At 53.8% G+C, this 19,470-nt stretch overlaps 1 protein-coding gene across 6 annotated transcripts in view; it reads left to right on the plus strand.

Annotated features, from left to right (window-relative positions):
* Dpp6 (dipeptidyl peptidase like 6) overlaps positions 1 to 19,470 on the plus strand; it is an 860,191-nt gene that overhangs the window by 644,894 nt on the left and 195,827 nt on the right. For all 6 annotated transcript variants that reach the window (XM_078040897.1, XM_078040899.1, XM_078040896.1 and 3 more), the window contains exon 6: positions 11,998 to 12,050. In XM_078040897.1, the coding sequence (XP_077897023.1) occupies positions 11,998 to 12,050 (53 nt within the window). The remainder of the gene's footprint in view (positions 1 to 11,997; positions 12,051 to 19,470) is intronic.

Here is a 19,470-nt window from a genome sequence, read left to right on the forward strand (position 1 = left end):
CTGACTGTTGGTGACTGCTCGATGGACACTTGCAGGTCAGATGGACAGATGTACACGTCAGGGGATGAGTACCTTAATAAACATGTGCATGTGTAGGTCACGTATTTATCAGCTTATAAATAAGGAAAGAACGGCTCCATGAACTTCCTCCCAGGAAACAGCAAATCATTCTCAGGAGAACTCTAAAGAGAAAACCCAGAGTCCAGGCCAAGGGAAGATGGGTGGGGGAAGAAGGAGGGTTAGGACGACAAGGGCGCTGTGGGTCACGGGCTGGGCCCCGCTTCCTTCTCGTGGGAAATAACACTTGACCCAGAGTGGCCTCAGTAGGGAAGGACCCGCCCAGCTGGCCGCCCAGCACTGGCCCAGGACTCCCCTCGTTCAGCCCCCTCTCTGTTCACCGTGAGACTCTTCACATGTGCTTCCCATGAGAGTCCTGGCCACCTTTCCTAACTCCATCCCCCTGTGGTTGGAGAACAGCTGCCAGTCCAGCATGTCACCCTGTGGGGAAGAGCACATCCACTTGTCTCTGGACCAAGCAGGCCCTGCCTGAGTTGCCGTGGCCCTCGGAGCTGATATCTGGAGAGGCAGAGGGAGCTGTGTGCACAGAGGCCCAGGGTGGGCCTCCTCTGCAGCCAGCCCATCTGGACCTGCCTGTGCACATGCATCATGGCCCTGCTCCCAGGGTGGGCCTCCTCTGCAGCCAGCCACATTTGGACCTGCCTGTGCACATGCATCATGGCCCTGCTCCCAGGGTGGGCCTCCTCTGCGGCCAGCCCATCTGGACCTGCCTGTGCACATGCATCATGGCCCTGCTCCCAGGGTGGGCCTCCTCTGCGGCCAGCCACATCTGGACCTGCCTGTGCACATGCATCAGGCATCGTGGCCCTGCTCCCAGGGTCGGCCTCCTCTGCAGCCAGCCCATCTGCTCCTGCCAGTTCACATGCATCATGGCCCTGATCCCAGGGTCAGCCTCCTCTGCAGCCAGCCACATTTGGACCTGCCTGTGCACATGCATTGTGGCCCTGCTCCCAGGGATGGCCTCCTCTGCGGCCAGCCCATCTGGACCTGCCTGTGCACATGCATCGTGGCCCTGCTCCCAGGGACGGCCTCCTCTGCGGCCAGCCCATCTGGACCTGCCTATGCACATGCATCGTGGCCCTGCTCCCAGGGTCGGCCTCCTCTGCGGCCAGCCCATCTGGACCTGCCTGTGCATATGCATCGTGGCCCTGCTCCCAGGGATGGTCTCCTCTGCGGCCAGCCCATCTGGATGTGCCTGTGCACTGTGGTCTTGCTCCTCAGTGGGGCCCCTTGTATAGCAGACACCCATCCTCCAGAAGCCACAGTGCAGAATGGAGCCTCAGACGTCACTGAGTTTGATGCCAGGAAAGCTCGTGTTGTGCCCAGAGCCATGCTGTCCTGGAAGGCAGACTGCAGCTCCCCTGCACACTTCTGGGGAGTCAGTTTCCATGCAGGCTGCTGTCTGGGTGGAGAGCTCGGCACACACCTGCCCCTAGAACGATTCCTGTGCACCTTCTCATCATGTCATCATCTCTGACTGCAGCACGTGGGCTCCAGGCTATTGTCCCCAGTTCATGAGAAAGCAGAGTTCCAGTGTATGTGGGTCACTCTCCCAGGGTTGCACAGTGGCACAGTGGCCCAGTGGCCAGGCTGAGTGGTTATCCATGCCGGTGCTGCCAGTCCTGCACCGTGTCTCGTTCCTGGGCGTTTGTGCTCCATGCTGTGGTCAACAGTGTGAAACCTGCCAGCTGCGCATATTCGCTGTTACCTTCAAGTCCCCCAGGCCTGATACCTTTGCCACTTAGTTGTCAGCAGCAATGCCACTGGGATCTGGGTTCGATGGGCTCCCTCTATCTTTTCCATTTTATAGAAAAGCAAATAGTGAGTCATGATAATGAACCGTCACCGGAGATGCCCTCACCTGCCACAGTGACAGACGAGCACACTGGCCTGCACCCCGTGCTAACGGGGGGTCGTGTTTGTGACTGGGGAGGGATGGAGAAGTTCTTGACACAGGATGGAAACTCCTGAAAAGGCCCGGTATCCTTCAGTGCTGGGGCTGACAGCAGAGGACAGCAGTGGCCAAGGTCAAGCACGTTGGCGTGTGTTTACCTGCTGGGGTGCAGATTTATAGGTGTGTGGAGATCTAATAGTGTCTGTTATCCTGAGAAGGGTCGCAGGTGCCAGTGCACGTGGACTCCCGTGACAGCAGCCTAGTGAACCAGGCTCTTCAGTGGTGTCACCTGAGCTTTGTGTAAGTCCAGGTAATTCCCAGTGGAGCCAGGGCTATAACCCAGGACAGGCTCTCCAGTGCCGTGTGCCCACCCAGGGGCCCTTCTGCTGTGCCTGCATAGCCTCGTCAAGGCCTCAGGGGCTGATGCACAAAGCTGGGCAGACCCAGGAGCCCACATGCTCGGTTCCAGTGTGAGCCAGGGCCCTGAGGACTGCCCCCTAGAGCTGGGCTGCAGAAGTCGCTCTTGGAAAAGCTCCCCATGGCCAGCTAAGTTCCTCCAGGACCTTCAGCTCTGGGAGAAGCTGAACAGAGCTCAGCAGCCTGGTCCAGATCTGGGAGGATCCTCCTGAGTTACAGTGAGGGCCTTGAGCACGTGGCCAGTGCACAGCCAAACCGTTGACCACATGGTTCTAAAGTTCTAGCATTAGATGTTGCCCTGCCCCCACCCCCACTTGACAATCTGTCCTCAAAGGCACAGCACGCTGTGATTCCTGAAATGCTTTTGGAATTGTTTGCACCGGAAGCTATAGAAAGAACCCTTTAGTGTAGCGCACCAAGTTTCCCTTTGAACAGCTTTACCAAGCAGGATTGGGGGGGGGGGGCTCAGAACGACCCAACTGGCCCAGGGCAGCTGCATTCTCCTGCAGCTCATGATTTTTTTTTCTATTTTGTTATATATGACAGAAAATGCATTACAATTTGTATTATACATATAGAGTACAATTTTTCGAACCTATGGTTATACACGAAGTATATTCACACAATTCATGTCTCATTCATGTACTGAGGGTAATGATGTCCATCCCATTCCACTGTCTTTCCTACCCCCACATCCCCTCCCTTCCCCTTGCTCCCCTTTGCCCTCTCTATAGTCATTTTATATTAGACAAAGACTCAAAAACGTACACTGGATAAGAGACGGCCTCTTCAACAAATGGTGCTGGGAAAGCTGGAAATCCATATGCAACAAAAGGAAATTAAACCCCTATCTCTCACCATGCACAAAACTCCACTCAAAGTGGATCAAGGACCTGGGAATCACACCAGAGACTCTGTGCTTATTAGAAGAAAGAGTAGGCCCACATCTTCATCATGTTGGATTAGTCCCAGACTTCCTTAACCGGACTCCTTTAGTGCAAGAATTAATATCAAGAATCAATAAATAGGATGGATACAAATTAAAAAGCTTCTTCTCAGCAAAAGAAACAGGTGAATAGAGAGCGTACATTTTGGAAGCAAAGTTTCACCACGTGCACACCAGATAGAGCACCAATCTCCAGGATATATAAACAACTTAAAAATCTCAACACCAAATAAACAAAAACCCAATCAATAAATGGGCCAAGGAACTGAACAGACACTTCTCAGAAGGTGATATATAATCGATCAACAAATATATGAAAAAATGTTCAACCTCTCTAGCAATTAGAGAAATGCCAATCAAAACTACTCTTAAGATTTCATCTCACTCCAGTCAGAACGGCAGCTATTAAAAATACAAACAAGGAGTGTTGGTGAGGATGTGGGGAAAAGGCACACTCAGACACTGCTGGTGGGACTGCAAATTGGTGCAGCCAGTATGGAAAGCAGTATGGAGATTCCTTGGAAATCTGGGAATGGAACCACCATTTGACCCAGCTGTCCCGCTGCATGATTTTAACTGATGCGCTACTCCTGCACAGGTGCTGCTGTAGCGTGCTGTCACAGTGGAAGTTGTGTGGAAGGCAGCAGTTATTTTCCCCGCCACCAATCGGAGAGCTCTTGCATTGTGTGCTCATTTTCAAACCCTTGTTTGCACAGTGCTGACCTCACATACAGGGTCTACCAACACTCAGATAGTTCATGTCCATGCTGTCTGGAGGATCCTGCCCTGTCCATCACGGCAGAGGGCTCACAGGGAGAGCCAAGCTCAGGCCTCTGCATTGAGGCCCGCAGGGTTGCCTCCAGTCTCAGGCTGAGGCCCTCGTGAGCTCTGGGAGCCCCTGTCTGGCTTCAGAGTGCCCCACAGTTCACATCTCCCGGGACGCCTTAGGAAACGTACCTGGACATTTGTAGATGGAGAGAGGCGACCTGCCCTGAGGACTGAGAATGGAGGCCCCATCTCATGACGGCCCCCACATTCCCCAAGCTCTCTTCCCAGCACCAGCCAACTCTGGGCCTGGGCTGTAGGGACCCTGCCCCCGGCTCCCTCCCATGTGCCTTGGTGTCTGATGGTGTCCTAGCTTCCCCTAGTGGCCCTGGATGACCCCTAGATGACCCCAGCAGTGCCATGCGAGGAGGCTTAGAGGCTGTAGCTGGCTACAGTGACGTTAAGGGAGAGGCCTCTGAGGCCTAAGCCGAGGGCACAGGAGGCCAAGGAGCTGAGTGCTCCAGCGGCAGGAGCAGCCGGGATGGAGGAGGGGGGAGCTCAGAAGTGCCTCCCTAAAACCCCGCGGGGACACAGGAAGGACGAGCATGCGTGTGGCCAGCACAGGCAGGTCACTCTCAGCTGACTGTTCCTGGTGCATTCTGGACTCTAGTCACTCCTCCTATCAGATTTTCTCTGCCTGTGAGGGATTCGTCATGAGAGACTTGGCCTAAGCTAAGGTGACCTTGGTTGGGAACACCGTTTCTGGGGTCGGGTTTCAGCTGCAGGACAGGAATGCACCCCAAGGGCCATCTTGCTCTTTTTCCCAGTGCCAGTGCTGTGCTTGGCGGGACTCTGAGCCCCTCCAGCATGCAACATGCATTCCTGGTTGAGAGGCGGCGTTCCCAGTAGGACCTGGGACCTGCAGATAGCCCAGCCCCAGGCTGATGGCCGACACCCAGGGGTACAACTCACCCCTGCACTGCTAACAATGGCCTCTGCAGAAAACATGCTCAGGGACTATGGTCTGTGGGTCTGCTACGCACTGTGCTGGAAACAGACCGTCCCCTGGGTAGTGGCAGGTGACTTGTTCTCCAGGCCTGTGTGGCAGCCTCAACAGGCAGCACATGGCGCTGTGTCCTGATTCCCCATCCCATCAGGATGATTGTACCCAGGACGATTGTACACAGGACGATTGACTTTTCCAACAGTTCTCCAGGTAATGCTGATTCCAACAGGGGTCACATTTGGTGGCTTAGGTTCCTCAGACTGCCATGACAAAGAACCGAAACCAGGTGGCTTAGAACAACAGAAATGTGCTGTCTTGGAATTCTGGGGCTGGAAGTCCAAAATCAGGTGTGGGCAGGGTGTGGCCCTGGAGCCTGTGGGGATCCTTCCTGTCTCTCCCCAATCGTGGCTCAGGCCTGTCCTTGACCTGCCTCGGCTGAGCGTGCGTCCCTGATGCCTCTGTCTCCACCCATGTTCCCATGTCTCTTCCCTCAATGTGGGTCTGTCTCCTTGTCCCAATGTCCCTTTGATAGACATAGAGGATGGGTGCCTGAAGACCTCGTTTTAATCTGATCACCTCTGTCTAGACCCAGTTTTCAAACAAACTTATACTTTAAGGTACTGAGAGTAAGAACCTCAACTTATGAGCTTTAGAAAACGTTCAACCCAGGGCTCTCGGAGAACCCCTGATAAACAGTGGCTAAAACTTTTTTGATAATGACAGGGAGGCAGACGGTGAGCACATTTTACCACCTCACCTAGAGTGTAGTATCACACGTGCAGAATGTCCTTCACTTATGTCTTACTCACTGATATTTTTCTTGCTTACTATTTTACATTGCTCCCTTGATTCAGAGATTGACCTACACTTTTCACTAGAGTGGTGCCCACGGTAGATGCTCAGGACATTCATCGAGTGCATGAATTCCTGTACTGACCAGTCCACCTTGCCAGGAGGCCCTGTGAGCCAGCCTCAGAGTGGGAGAGAGAAGCATTGTTAACAAGAGCCTCCAGCACAGCGGACACCTTTGGTGATGCGGCTGTCATAAGGCCACTGCTGCCTACCTCTGTGGCTATGAGGAATATCCAGTGCCCTCCTCTGGGGCAGCAGGAGGCTCCCTTAAAGCCTCAAGGTCCAGCCTCACCTGGTGGACAGCAAAGGCTCCCTACACTTGGTGACCCATGCAGCCACTCAACCCCCCTGAGCACAGAGCACCTCCAGCCGTGCCCGGGAGCCCACAGACTGAGCCACGCCAAGTCCTGCAGGTCGTGTTCTGCGCGCCCACGGCTTGTTGCCACGGTGGACTTGTTGGCTTCTTTCTATGTTCGCTGTGAAGCTGAGTGTCCTCCCCACCCACAGCTGATCTGGTGGCAAGTGAAGGCAGCGAGGGGCTTGGAGACCCAGCATGGATTGTGGGCAGCGGAAACGGAGCTCACCCGACTTCAAACACCTGTGGATGCTCGTGGCGGGACACGTGTGCCTACGTGGATATAATGACAAGTTCTACCGACAGGTGGAACAGTACAAAACACGGCGGGGAAGCCGAGGAGGCCAGAACTTCTGGTATCAGGAAAGGCTCACGGAGCAGGAGCATTGGGCCTGGTGGGATCCAAGGGATTTAAAGGACGTGGGGATCTGGAAGGACGTGGAAAGAGGAAATGCAAGAAGAGAGTGGCCCACCCCAGGCCAAGGGTCAACAGGGCTGGTGATGGCCTCTGGGGAGCTTCAGGGGTCGGGGGGACAGAGGGAGCCGAGCAGCAGCAGCTGCTGAAACTGGGAAGCGCAAGTTGAGATGCAATCCCTGGAGGGCTGGATGGGGCAGAGGGCTGGACACGGGGCGGGAGGGCTGAGGGTGGGCCTTGACAAGCGGTGAAGGGGACGTGCAGAAGGTCACGTGAAGGGGTGGAAGTGTCGGGAAACACGCAGCATCTTGGGCAGCACTGAGACAAAGCAGGTCTGTCCTGGGTTCTCCAGAGAGGATCAGAAGGAGGGAAAGGGCAAGTTTGGTGGCAGAGGAATAAGTGGCCCTGAGGACAGGAGGTGTCTGCGGTGCCACAAACAGGAAGGCCAGGAGGATCTTGACAGCCTCCCTGCCCACAGCCTGGCCATACCAGTGGGCAGAACAGCCAAGCGCAGGGCTAAGCAGGTTGTCAAAACTGAGCATTGGAAGGATGCATTCCAATGTCAGAAGGGACACTGCCTGGCGGGAAGCCAGTTCCATATGGATACAGACACACGAGGATCCTTTGTAAGACCACTGGGGGTTGGGGAGAGGGAAGGTGGAGGAGAGGAGGAGAGGAAGACGCTGAGTCGGCTGGACTTCTCCCCTGACCGCTGTGAAGACCGGCTCAGGTGCAGCCTGGGCACCGTGCACATGCACACAGACGTTTCCGTGGCGCATGCAGACGCCTGTATCGTCACAACACGTGCCAGACACTAGGCTCCGTCCCCTCAGTGCCTGTTTACCCAGGAGGAGATGTGGTGTGCCACTTTTGTCTGTCCTCGGGAGGGAGCCCAGTGCCCCTGACCTCCGGCACCAGAGGAGACAGTTGCAGTGGGGGCTGGGCAGGAGCTGGGTGGGGCACAGTAGCCAGCCCCTGTCTGCTGGGTGGGCACGGTGTCCTCCATCGGCTCCTCCCACGGCTGCCCTCAGTCCCTGTTTCCACACTGTCTCAGCACCTGCCTTGGAGTCTGGGCCATTCTGAGGAATGATTTCCATGACCAGCAGCTGACCCCTCTCTGTAGGGTGGTAGCCATAGCTTCCGTATGAGTCTCCCCAGTTCTTTTTCAAATAACAGTCTTGCAAAGGGACCTAACAGTGGAGCATTTCCAGCCGGTAGAGAAGAGGTGGTCTGGGGTGGCAGAAGTTTCCTCCCAGCATTTTATCCCAAAAGTAGTTTCAAACTAATATAACAACAGTAATTCTCTGGTTCCCTTCCTTTGACATGATGTGACTTTGGATGGATGGATTTTTATCTCTAAGCCTCAGTTTCTTAATTTAAAAGACAAAGCAAGGAAAAACCGATCTGGCAACAAGGGAAGTCTTCCTGAAGGTCAATTTAAGGATGAAGGAAGATGTTTTGTGAATTCTGAAGGCACGGACAACATACGGACATCATTTTTATCTTGTCTCTCTGGAAGGCGGATTCTCAGCAGTCCATGCAGGTGAGAGCAGGAAGTCAATCAAGCCAGGAAAAGAGAAGAAATGGTTGCATCCTCCAGGAAGATTTGGAGTGAGTCCACAGAAAGGTCTGGCAGACAGCGGACTAGAAACGCAGGGAAGTCAGAGGCCAGCTGCCAGGGCCAGGCAAACCCGGGCATCAGTCCTCAGTGTCTGGCCAAGGAGGGGACAAGGATGTGACATACTTGGGAAGGGGGGAAGGCAAGCTGGTGCATGTTCTTGACATCAGATGGGGAGGGAGTCTCCTGGAGCCCTCCATGGGGTGCCTCCTCGCCACTCACTGATTTCACTGGCTCCAGAAGAACCCAGGCCCACGATGCAGCTGTCAGAACTGGAACATCCAGGTGGAGGCTGGAACGTCCAGGTGGAGGCTGGGGGACATGACAGAAGTCACCCACGTACTCCTGGCTGCAGAAGATGCTTTTGAGGTGGATATCTGGAAACATCTCTAGAATCACAACTGAAACTTCTGCTGCTCATCTCTGAGATAGAAGATATTTGGATGCATCCTCACTTCAATCCTTTTGCTGCCATATGTAAATGTTCTCTTTGTAGAAACCATGAGTGAAATACTGCGTGTGGAGGAGACAGAGACTTGGACAAACAGGGATTGGGCGCAAGATAATTGCTGGGCCTCAGAAGAAGACACTGAGGTACCCATTCAAACAGGCTGCAGGTTCAAGAAGGAAGGGACCCCACTTCTACCTTCTTAAATTTAAAAGGGTTTGTGGAAGAGGGGTTATTCCAGGAGGAGAGATGGAGACTGAACCCTAAGGGTTTGTCCATTAGTTTTGCCTTTTGAGTCTGACAACTGTACATTTGTGTGCTGACCCTTGCCTACATTGTTGCACTACACTGTAAGTTGCTCCTAGTGGGGAGGAATTTGGTTGCTGTGCAACCATATCTTTCCCGTGATGGTGTGTTGGTTTGTTTTCCATTGCTGTCATGAACTACCCAAGGCTGGGGAGTTTATAAAGAAAAGAGTCATGTTGGGCTGGTAGTTCCCGGCTCTGGAGGTCCAGGAGTGTTGCTGCCGCTGCGTTCAGCTCTGGCAGAGGCCTCGCAGCAGGTGCAGTATGTGGTGTGGGCATGTGTGGGCACTAACAGGGGCCCCACGAGAACTGCATTAATCCCACCTGATGGTGGTACCCAATGACCTGACCACCTCCAACTGAGTGTGACCTCTTAAAGCTCTGCCACCTCTTAATGCCACCACATCAGGGACCCCACTTCCCACATGCTAACCTTGGAGGATACATCCAAATCGCATCTAAACCAGAGCGCAGGAGAAAATCAAGAACTTCGAGCTTGCATTATGTCTTCCCACTGTTGGCCTGGTGCGTTCTGAACTCAGCACGTTCACTTTTTGCTCTTCCCATCTTTACCTAGTTACCTGGGGTCCTGTAGGAAGCGTTTCCTCTTACATCATCACAGGAGGTTCGAGTTTATGAAAATGCTACGGAGCCAACGGGCGGGGTGTGTGGGAACGTGAGCCGAATGCAGTGCTCGGAGCCAGGTGCTTGTGGCCTCCGCCTGAGAAGGAGTAGCCCCTGCACAGGGACTAACTCACCCACCATCCTTTAGCTTCCACAGTGGGACTTCCAGTTCCCGGACCACCAGCCACGGGTGGACAGAGACTGGCAGGAACTCCCAAGTGGGGCAAGAGTCTTGGGTTAGTGCCCGGGAAAGACGCTGAGGGAACAGGAGATTGAAATCCCAGCCGAGACCGTCTCTGCGAGGGGCCGAGCCTCCTGCAGAACCTTGGCAAAGAGAGAGTGTGCATCTGGCATGTAGGAGGGACATCAGTAATGTTTGTCGTAGCCACCGCTGGTCAGATTCGACATGCTAGGGCTTGAGCTCATGGATCCAAGGTCCAGACAGGGTGGCTGCACTGAGAGGCAGTTAGACTTTTGCTCTAGGCAGGGTGGAGAGGTGAGGGCAGGAGCAGCCGTGCTCACCTGGGACTTGAGGAATCTTTGCGACTGAGTGGAAAGAAATTGCAGTGGTCACCTGGCTCAACCTCACCACCCCTGGGCTTTCCTGGTTGCACCAGCAAATGGCTTTTGTGCTTTTGTTAACAGGGTCGATAAGCCTCTATGGCAGGGAGTAGTTTCGGTAGATGGTTGCCCCAGCCTGTCTCCTTGATGTGTGCATGTCAGCAATCCTCTCTCCCTGAGAGAAAACAGGAACACTAACTCTTGGTGCCCTCAGACCTTGATGGTGTCCCCCTGGTCCCTTGGTCTTCTCTGGATGGTCCACCTCCACTGGCTCGTTTCCAGACTTCAGTCAACCTGGCATCTTCTCTGGATGGTTTCAGCTTATTGACCTCATTCTAGAAGCAGTGGCACCCCCACTGGCCCATTCCCCAGAGGTGGAGAGAAGGCTGCTTTCCAGAAGGACCATAGGAACCGGTCAGTGCTGTGTACACCCATCGCGTGGGCTGTCTCCAAGGAAGAAACCTCATGGTGGGGGGGCATGTGGAGCCCGCTGTCCAGTCACGGCAGCTGGGATGCAGGGAGAAAAGGCGCAGGAAAGATGGAGTCCCCAAAAGGCCAACCCGCTAGCCCAGCGCCACCTGCCTAACTTACCACCCAGTGGTCCATTCAAAATACTGCTCCACCCAATAGATCAACCCACTGGAAAATGAAATCCCTCACGATACGATCGTTTCCTAAAACCCACCTCTAAGCCTTGCTGCACTGGGGACCATGCTTTTAACACACAGGGCCTGTCCAGATCCGAGTGATAACAGAGCTAGAGAGGAACTGACCAGGAACCGGTGACACAGCAGGCTTTTCAGGTGAAATGTCACCGTGATTGAAAGAGAAGCTAAAGGGGAGTGTGTCCAAGGATTTTTGTTTAGTGATTTGAGTTAATATTCCCCAGATTTGGGAGCGAGACTGGTGGACAGGGTTAGTGGAGGAGTCTTCAGAGAGCAGAACAGGCTGACCTTCAGCAAGAAGCAGAGGGCTGGGACCCAGACTTCAAGGTTCACCCAGGGAAGGGGAAAGATCGGCTCCTTCTCTGGAGGCCAAGAGAGGAATTTGAATGAAGGCACCTTCCCCAGGGGTGAGGAGCAGCTAATGGATTTGGGAAGACTCCAGAAGAACCGCACTCTGGGGTCAGCTGAATTGGAGTGAGGGAAGGAAGGGGCGGAGAATGGAGTCATGGATAACTAAATTTCCAACTCACTTTACTGAGTGGACGGTGGAGCCACAGCTGAGCTGGGAATTATCACAGGAGAACAAGGCTGGGCCGGGGGGGTGCTGTGCCAGTCGATTCTGGAGCATATTGAGTTTCTGGTGCCTGTGAGGCAAGGACCAAGCTGGCCAGAGCCATCACCCACAGAAACTCCAGCCACACGTGGGTCCTCCTGTCCTGCCAGGTCTCGCCGACTGTGCGTCATGGTCTCTGATGACCGCAGTGTCCTTGTTAGTTCTGTGCTGTGTTTAGTTAAACCTGGTGTCTGTGTTCCTGATCTGATCACAAGCCAAGTAGCCACAAGACGCCTGCAGCCTGTGGCTGTCCTTCAAACCATGCAAGTGATGAAGATAGACAGGATCTGCAAGTCAGCCTCCAGGTCCATACAGACCTACCTCAGGCTACCAGATGAGCTCCTCTGCCCACCAATGTCCCCTAGGATTTGCTGATTTGAAAAACCTGACCGTCCCAGCCTGTCTCCGTGCTGACTCTTGCCTTCTGTCTTTCAGATATACCAGCACTCCTACACTGGCTACTACGTCCTCAGCAAACTTCCTCACGGGTAAGACGCTGCTTCCCTTTTCTTCTACTTAGAGACCTACTCAGCCCCGAGATGGGAACTGGGCTCCCTGACCTCTGCAGGGAAGGGTCCTTGTGTTGCTGAATCTGGCGCCTTCCTCGTTCACTGCTAGAAGGGGTCACTTGGGTCCAGCTGCTGGCCCATTGTGAAGCCACTCTGCCCACTTCCTGCTCTGGTTCCTGCAGCCTCGAGGCTCCGCAGAGTGAGATTCCCCCTGCCTCACCATTAGGCACAGCCCGTGGTTGTCTTATGATGCCCAGGAGGCTCCCGGTCACAGCCACACTAGTGCCTTGAAGCTCCCACTGCACCCTGTGGCCTCACAGACATGCAGGACAGTCCATGAGGAGTGAGGAGTAAGAAGCCCTGTGCCTTCAGCTTTGCCTTATACCAGGCAGCCGTAGCCACAGGTTGGAAGAGCTGGCTGCCCAGCTGCCCCCTGGGCACGTCAGTTTGTGCATGGTGGAGGGTCCTTCTGGCATTGCGTTCCCAGAAGTGAGGTCTCAGTGCCCCCTTCTGACTGGGCCACCCGACTTCATGCTGCTTCTGCCTTGTATTGCACTGCTTGGCTCCTGGGTCTCTCGAAAATGCATGACTCAGAGCCTCAGAGTATATGTGGGAGGGCAGGATGGGAGGGCAGGACAGGAGGGCAGAATAGGGAGGGCAGAATGGGAGGGCAGGACAGGAGGGCAGGACAGGAGGGCAGGATGGGAGGGCAGGACAGGGAGGGCAGGACAGGAGGGCAGGACAGGGGGCAAGATGGTAGGGCAGGACGAAAGGGCAGGATGAGAGGGCAGGACAGGGAGGGCAGGACAGGGAGGGCAGGACGGGAGGGCAGGATGAGAGGGCAGGATGAGAGGGCAGAACAGGGAGAGCAGGACAGGGAGGGCAGGACAGGAGGGCAGGACGGGAGGGGAGAAGGGGAGGGCAGGACAGGGAGGGCAGGACGGGAGGGCAGGATGAGAGGGCAGAACAGGGAGGGCAGGACAGGAGGGCAGGACAGGGGGCAAGATGGTAGGGCAGGACGAAAGGGCAGGATGAGAGGGCAGGACAGGAGGGCAGAACAGGGAGGGCAGGACAGGGAGGGCAGGATGGGAGGGCAGGATGGGAGGGCAGGACAGGGAGGGCAGGACAGGAGGGCAGGACAGGGGGCAAGATGGTAGGGCAGGACGAAAGGGCAGGATGAGAGGGCAGGACAGGGAGGGCAGGACAGGGAGGGCAGGACAGGGAGGGCAGGATGAGAGGGCAGAACAGGGAGGGCAGGACAGGGAGGGCAGGACAGGGAGGGCAGGATGAGAGGGCAGAACAGGGAGGGCAGGACAGGGAGGGCAGGACAGGAGGGCAGGATGAGAGGGCAGAACAGGGAGGGCAGGACAGGGAGGGCAGGACAGGAGGGCAGGATGAGAGGGCAGAACAGGGAGGGCAGGACAGGGAGGGCAGGACAGGGAGGGCAGGACAGGAGGGCAGGATGAGAGGGCAGAACAGGGAGGGCAGGACAGGGAGGGCAGGACAGGAGGGCAGGATGAGAGGGCAGGACGGGAGGGCAGGACGGGAGGGGAGAATGGGAGGGCAGGAAGGGGGGTAGGATGGGAGGGGAGAATGGGAGGGCAGGACGGGGGGTAGGATGGGAGGGCAGAACAGGGAGGGCAGGATGGGAGGGCAGGACAGGGAGGGCAGGACAGGGAGGGCAGGACGGGAGGGTAGAATGGGAGGGCAGGACGGGGGGTAGGACGGGAGGGCAGGACGGGAGGGCAGGACAGGAGGGCAGGACGGGGGTCAGGATGGGAGGGCAGGTGTGACGTTTCAGTTTCCAGCCGTGGGCACACAGAGCCACACAGCATCTCCAGGCCTGTCTGGCAGCCTCACTCTGGGACCCCGAGGGTGGTGAGGGCTGGCTGGCATCTGGTGAGGCCACGGTGGGGTCAGCGCAGAGGCTCTCCAGCAGGCGACGTCCCAAGTTCTCACTCTCGTTCTCTCCTAACTCCTCTCCTCCCCCTTCCCGCCCTCCACCTCTCCTTGTCCCTCCTGATCTTTTGTCCTTCCTGAACTTCCTGTTCCCCACCCCTTTCCTTCATCTACCCTCCCTGCTCTGTCGTGGCACTTAGAAAAGGCCAGGTGTTCAGGAAGAGCTTAAAGAAACCAGCGGGGTCACCGCCGCATCAGGGGGCTCCTGTGGATACTTAGGTAGCGCCATCCTGATTTTCCCAGAGCAGCAACCCACAGCGGGAGCTGAGGGCAGCACCTACCTCAGCTACAGCTGCTTTCCACCCCGCGTCGGTGGCACTGGGCATGTCCTCAGAAGACAAAGGTGGACAAAAATATTTTGTTTGGACTTCAGACAAAGAAGAGGTGCATGCATGGAGACAGGCAGCAAACTGTGATTGACAGATGCTGTCCAATAATTCAAAAAATTAAGCCAGAGGCTGCTGGGACTGGGGCTGGGGCTCAGCGCTGCAGAGTTTGCCTTGCATATGTGAAGCCCCGGGTTTGAGCCTCAGCCTCATTATTGTAAACTGATAATAATGTATGTATGTTGTTGTTATTATTGTTATTATACCAAAGAAACTGAAGATGGTCTTCCCTCGTAAAAACAGTGTCTCCATAGGAACCTTTTGTCAGAAACATATTTCAAGTAGAAACTCACATGTTCTTCAGTAAAAAGAAATTATTCTATTTCTTTTCAAGCAGATGTATGTCTTCAATGGTGATGGCAGGCAGGAATATAATTATGCATTGAGATTTATCTACTGCTGGGAACCATAGAATTTGTTATAGATGATGGATCTTTCATCTCATCTTACATAAATTTGTGAGACACAAAACTCTAAAAGCAGTTTATTTCTAATGCATTGTGTTAATATTTTACTGCACCAGTCAGAATTGAGCAGGAACAGAGTCTAAGAACTTGGCACAAGAGTTCGCCAAACAAGCTGGCAGGCTCAACAGTGAAGCTCAGCTTGCACCCTCAGAGCCCTGGAGGCTTGCTCGGTCCCCGTCCTAGACGGTGCCAAGGAGTGATGAGCTGTTTTTGGCATCTTGAAAACAATGAGAGTCACTCACCACCATCATTAATGGCTGTGCTTTGTGCACCTTTCCCCTGTGCAACAACCTTGCAAGAGAATTTCTCCTATTACCATTTTAAGTGAGAGCTCAGAGAAATTAAGCCACTTGCCCAGAATCTCACAGCCCACATACAGAAGAGCCAGATCCCGATGCAGGGCAGGCTGACGCCAAACCCCCTGCTATTAAAGTGACCCCTTGGGTTAATTCAAATTAAGATCAGACTTAATGATGTGGAGAACATGCATTATAGCTACAAAGGTCCGGCTTTAGTGAAGCCTGGTTTATTTCTTCCTGAGCATTCTTGTACGATTGGAAGAGACAGCAGACAGATTGTCCCATTTACACCCTCTGGTGGGCATTGAAGTCAGTGTCCCTTCCTGCCACCACTTTACCCACAAATGTCACCAAAATGGCACTGCTATGTCTCCCTCCCCTCGTCTTTATCATAAGACCAGTGATGGGCTGTTCATCAACTGATTATAAATTGAGTGTTGTCCAACTCCTGTTTGAATCAACAAGAGATGAGTTCCTGGACAAAACTGCCCTGTACACTTTCCCAGTGGCAGAAGAACAACCCTGGGACCTTCAAGATATCACTATTAAAATTTGCAAATTTATATTATTCATAAACAGAAGCCTAAGAGTCTTCCTGACAATCCTGAAGACGGACATTGGCACCCCTTCTACTAATGCCCCTGCCTGTCCTTCCATAGCTCCTTCCTGGGAGCTAGAACCTCAGATTTCCCCACCAGTCACACAGATGTGTTAGATAATTCTTCAGCGTCCTCTTCCTGCCTTCTTTTTTGCAAGCGATGAAGGAGAATCTGGAGAGGGCGCCCCTCTGTCCTACTCCTGTGTTCTTCTATCACATGCGCTAGCTGCTGTCCTCCTGAGGTTTTGACCTTGAGGGTGGGGATAAGCGTGCCCCTGATGGCTGGAGCGCTAGGCATCTGCTCTGCATTTCTTCAAGACCACTCACCTGTAGGTGGATTCACTAGACTTGCACACACCAAGTTTCTAAGAAGTGTATTCTTAAAGAACATGCATCTTTCATGCAAATTTGTTTACATAAATGGATTAAAGCTGGTTATTTTTAATCATAGAACATTTCACTAAGTGTTTATATCGTTATCTCAACAAAATACATCCATCTTGCCCAGTAGAGATTCTAGCCAGCTAAATGTTCTCTGTTATGAGTCTCCTATGTGTTTCAGACAAGATTTTTTTGTAGATTGGCTGCCTTGTGACATTTTTCTGGCACAACATTTTTTTAATTAGTTTTGCCTTTGGCTCAAGTCCTTTTAAAAAAATGTACGTGTGTGTGCATGTGCTTAAATTATACAATCTCATATCTATTCTACTGTTCTGAAAATCATAAAGAGAAAATCAACGCCATTTATAACAGAAATCCATTTTTAAGAAAAATTAACTTGTCCTTTCATTTGGGGGGTCTGGCAAACTCAGAGGAACCACGAGGGGGATTGGCAGATGTTGTTTTACGGAGGTCCTTCTGCCTGGAGTTGCACCCTTAACTACACAGACTGGGGTGCAGAGGGCTCCCCACTGTTTAGGAAGCACATGTACCAGTGCCCAGTGCCTCACGTAGCAGTGTGACGTGGGCATCCAGGACTGTAGCCCTGCAGTCTCAGAGCCCTGAAGGCACATGCCCTCTCTGCCCCCGACTGCAGCTGTGTGCCCTAGAAAGCTGTTCTGCTTCCACTGTTCTTAGTTTCCATACTTTTAAAAAGATGATAGTAGCAGCGCCCACCTCCCAGGCTGCTTGTGACAACTCAGGGGATGATACACGTGAAATGCAGAGAGGAGAGTTTGCTTTTGGTGAGCTCTTCATTCTTAATATTGTAGTATGTACCTGATATGTATTTATAGTCTTATAATTAAATATTATCAGACTACTTCCTAGCCAGCCCAAATCCCCACTGAACAAGGACAGCTGTAATATGCCTCTACAATAATGAAATTTCCTCTAATTATTTTTCTAAAGCAGGGCTTGTTCCATGACACTTGAGTAATTCTGCAGCCCATGTAATTTTAATTTCCCTCTTAGAAGAGGTATTTGTAGCCTCATCTATGTACAGTTCTAAATGCTCAGTGAATTATTTTTATCTCATCTTGTTCTGACCTAGTGCAGTTCATTTTTAGCCATTCTTGTTTAGCCCCCATTGGAAGCAGTAAAGTCACTGTGAGCCAGCAAGTGTTTACTGAAAGGACTGTATCAAGCCATGGAAACTTGGTTGCTATTGTTAAGAAGTTCAAATTCTTATGGAAATTCTTATGGAAAAGGAAAGATACAGAATTGCATAGCAACATACAGTAAGATACACCCAGTGGGTGTTTTAAATCTGTGAAGGAAAAAAGGAAGGGTCTGGGCACTCTGATCTCAGGAACAGCCTCACGAGGGAGGAACGGGGCCTGGCAACGGGTCGGTTTGTTGGTTTGTTCTCGAGGTCAGAGGCAGGAAGGAGCAGGTCTAGGCTGGGGAGGGCACCCGTGCCACTGGACCTTCGAGACGCGCCAGTGCTCTGGGATGCAAGAGGTGCTGGGCAGGCTCCAGCTGCTGTGTGCCTGGGACACCACAGCGTGGAGGGGGGCTGGGGGAGTTTTAGGGTGTGCCTGGAGCACAGGCAACCTCAGCACCACCCGGCGTGGTTGGCTTTTACAATGAGAACATGGCAAAAGTTTTGAGTAGAAGGGAGGAGACATGGTGGATGGCATGCTGGGTGCTGGCGCAGAGTAGACTGAAGGGAGGTGAGAGGTTTCTAGTCAGTGAGGGGGTCTGGGGAGGGGTCGTGCAGGTGTGGACGGCATGACAGCCCAGCCAGTGCGGAAGCCACATGGACTGTGATGACGGGAGGCTGGAGTTCTCTTAGAAGATGGAGACAGGTTTTGCATCTGCTTCCGTGCCCCTCTAATTAAACCTGTGTCGTGTTGTGAGTTGAGCCTGGTGCATGAGAAGACCCCGGGGTGCATTCAGGAGGGCAGCAGTAAAATCCTCAGCTCCAGCACCGTTGTCCCCACAGCTTAGCGCGTTGCCTTTCTGAGTTTTCCTATCAGGTGTGGGAATCCCTGGGCCTGGTGCTGGGCGCATGCAGACAGGCTTGGCTCTGCAGAGCGCCAGCCTTCACAGCTGCCAGGGGTCGCCTGCTAGAGCTGATTCTGTACCGTGGGGCAGTTCCACTGTGGGGGGAAAAGGCCATCTTAGCCTGGGTCTTGATGTTTCTGCTGTATCCTCAGGGGCCAGAGTCCCACTGCATTTGGCCTCCATGGTTTTCAGAACTGTGGACAGCTCCTAGCTCTCCCCAAGACCTGGACTTGCTCTTCTTTGCTTCTCTCTCCCCCTCCACTACTGTCTTCCTCCCCTTCTTCCCTCCAGTTGAAATCCAACCTCTCGGCAAGCATTACCAGAAACCATGGCTCTGCAGTCAAATGGACCTGGGTACAAGTCCCTGTTAGCCTCTCTGCCTGGGCAGCCACTCACCTCCCTGGACACGATCACTCTGTGTACAAATCCTTGCTGTGCAGGACTCTGTGAAGGTCTGGTGCAGTGTGGCACTACTGAGGTGTGAGTCTGAGCACCTTGTGGGTGCACAGAAAGTCTACAGGCTCCATTCCTGGCGGGCACCCAGACCTTCCACGATGTGGACAGATCTAATTGACCAGCCTTCCCCAAGGTTTCCCAGCCCTTGGGATAGAACACACATTTCGGCCTCACTGCTAACTCTGATCCATCCACAGTGGTTCCCTGGAGCAGATGTGAGTCGGATGGAGTCTCCGTGGCTCCACGGGAAGGAAGGCCATATCAGGGAGCTGCTTGTGGTGAGTCAGGAGGTGCAGACATTCGCCCCCCGCCCTCTCAGGGTGCCTCATTTCACACTCCCACACACATCGGCACATCAACGTGTGCAGCAAGAACCTCTGGCTCACTGTGTGCCTTGTCCAAGTCCTTCTGATCCTCAGGCCCGACTTTGAAAGCTCCTGCTCTTAAGGAGACGTGGCTTCCCACGCCACGCGGTCCTTGCTCCTCGTCTTACCTTGCTGCTGCCCCTCCTGCAGGAGGCTGTATCAGGGATGTCCAGGAGCGCGCGCAGTGGCCTTTCCCCGACGGCTCCTCTCCTTCATTCCTTGTACCCGTTGTACCCAGCTGTGGCACAGGCAGCACCGACACGGAAGCTGCCCCAGCAGGTCCTGCTCTTTCCTGTTTAAGTCCCAAGTGGAGCCTGTCGCTGGTGAGACCCACCAGCTCCCTGCACGGGGCCTGTTTCCGCTGTGCTTTCCAGTGGGGTCGTCCCCTGTCCTTGGGGACTCCGTCAGCCCATCCAGCTGG

Source organism: Ictidomys tridecemlineatus, chromosome 2 (genome assembly GCF_052094955.1).
Source record: "Ictidomys tridecemlineatus isolate mIctTri1 chromosome 2, mIctTri1.hap1, whole genome shotgun sequence".
Lineage (NCBI taxonomy): Eukaryota > Metazoa > Chordata > Mammalia > Rodentia > Sciuridae > Ictidomys > Ictidomys tridecemlineatus.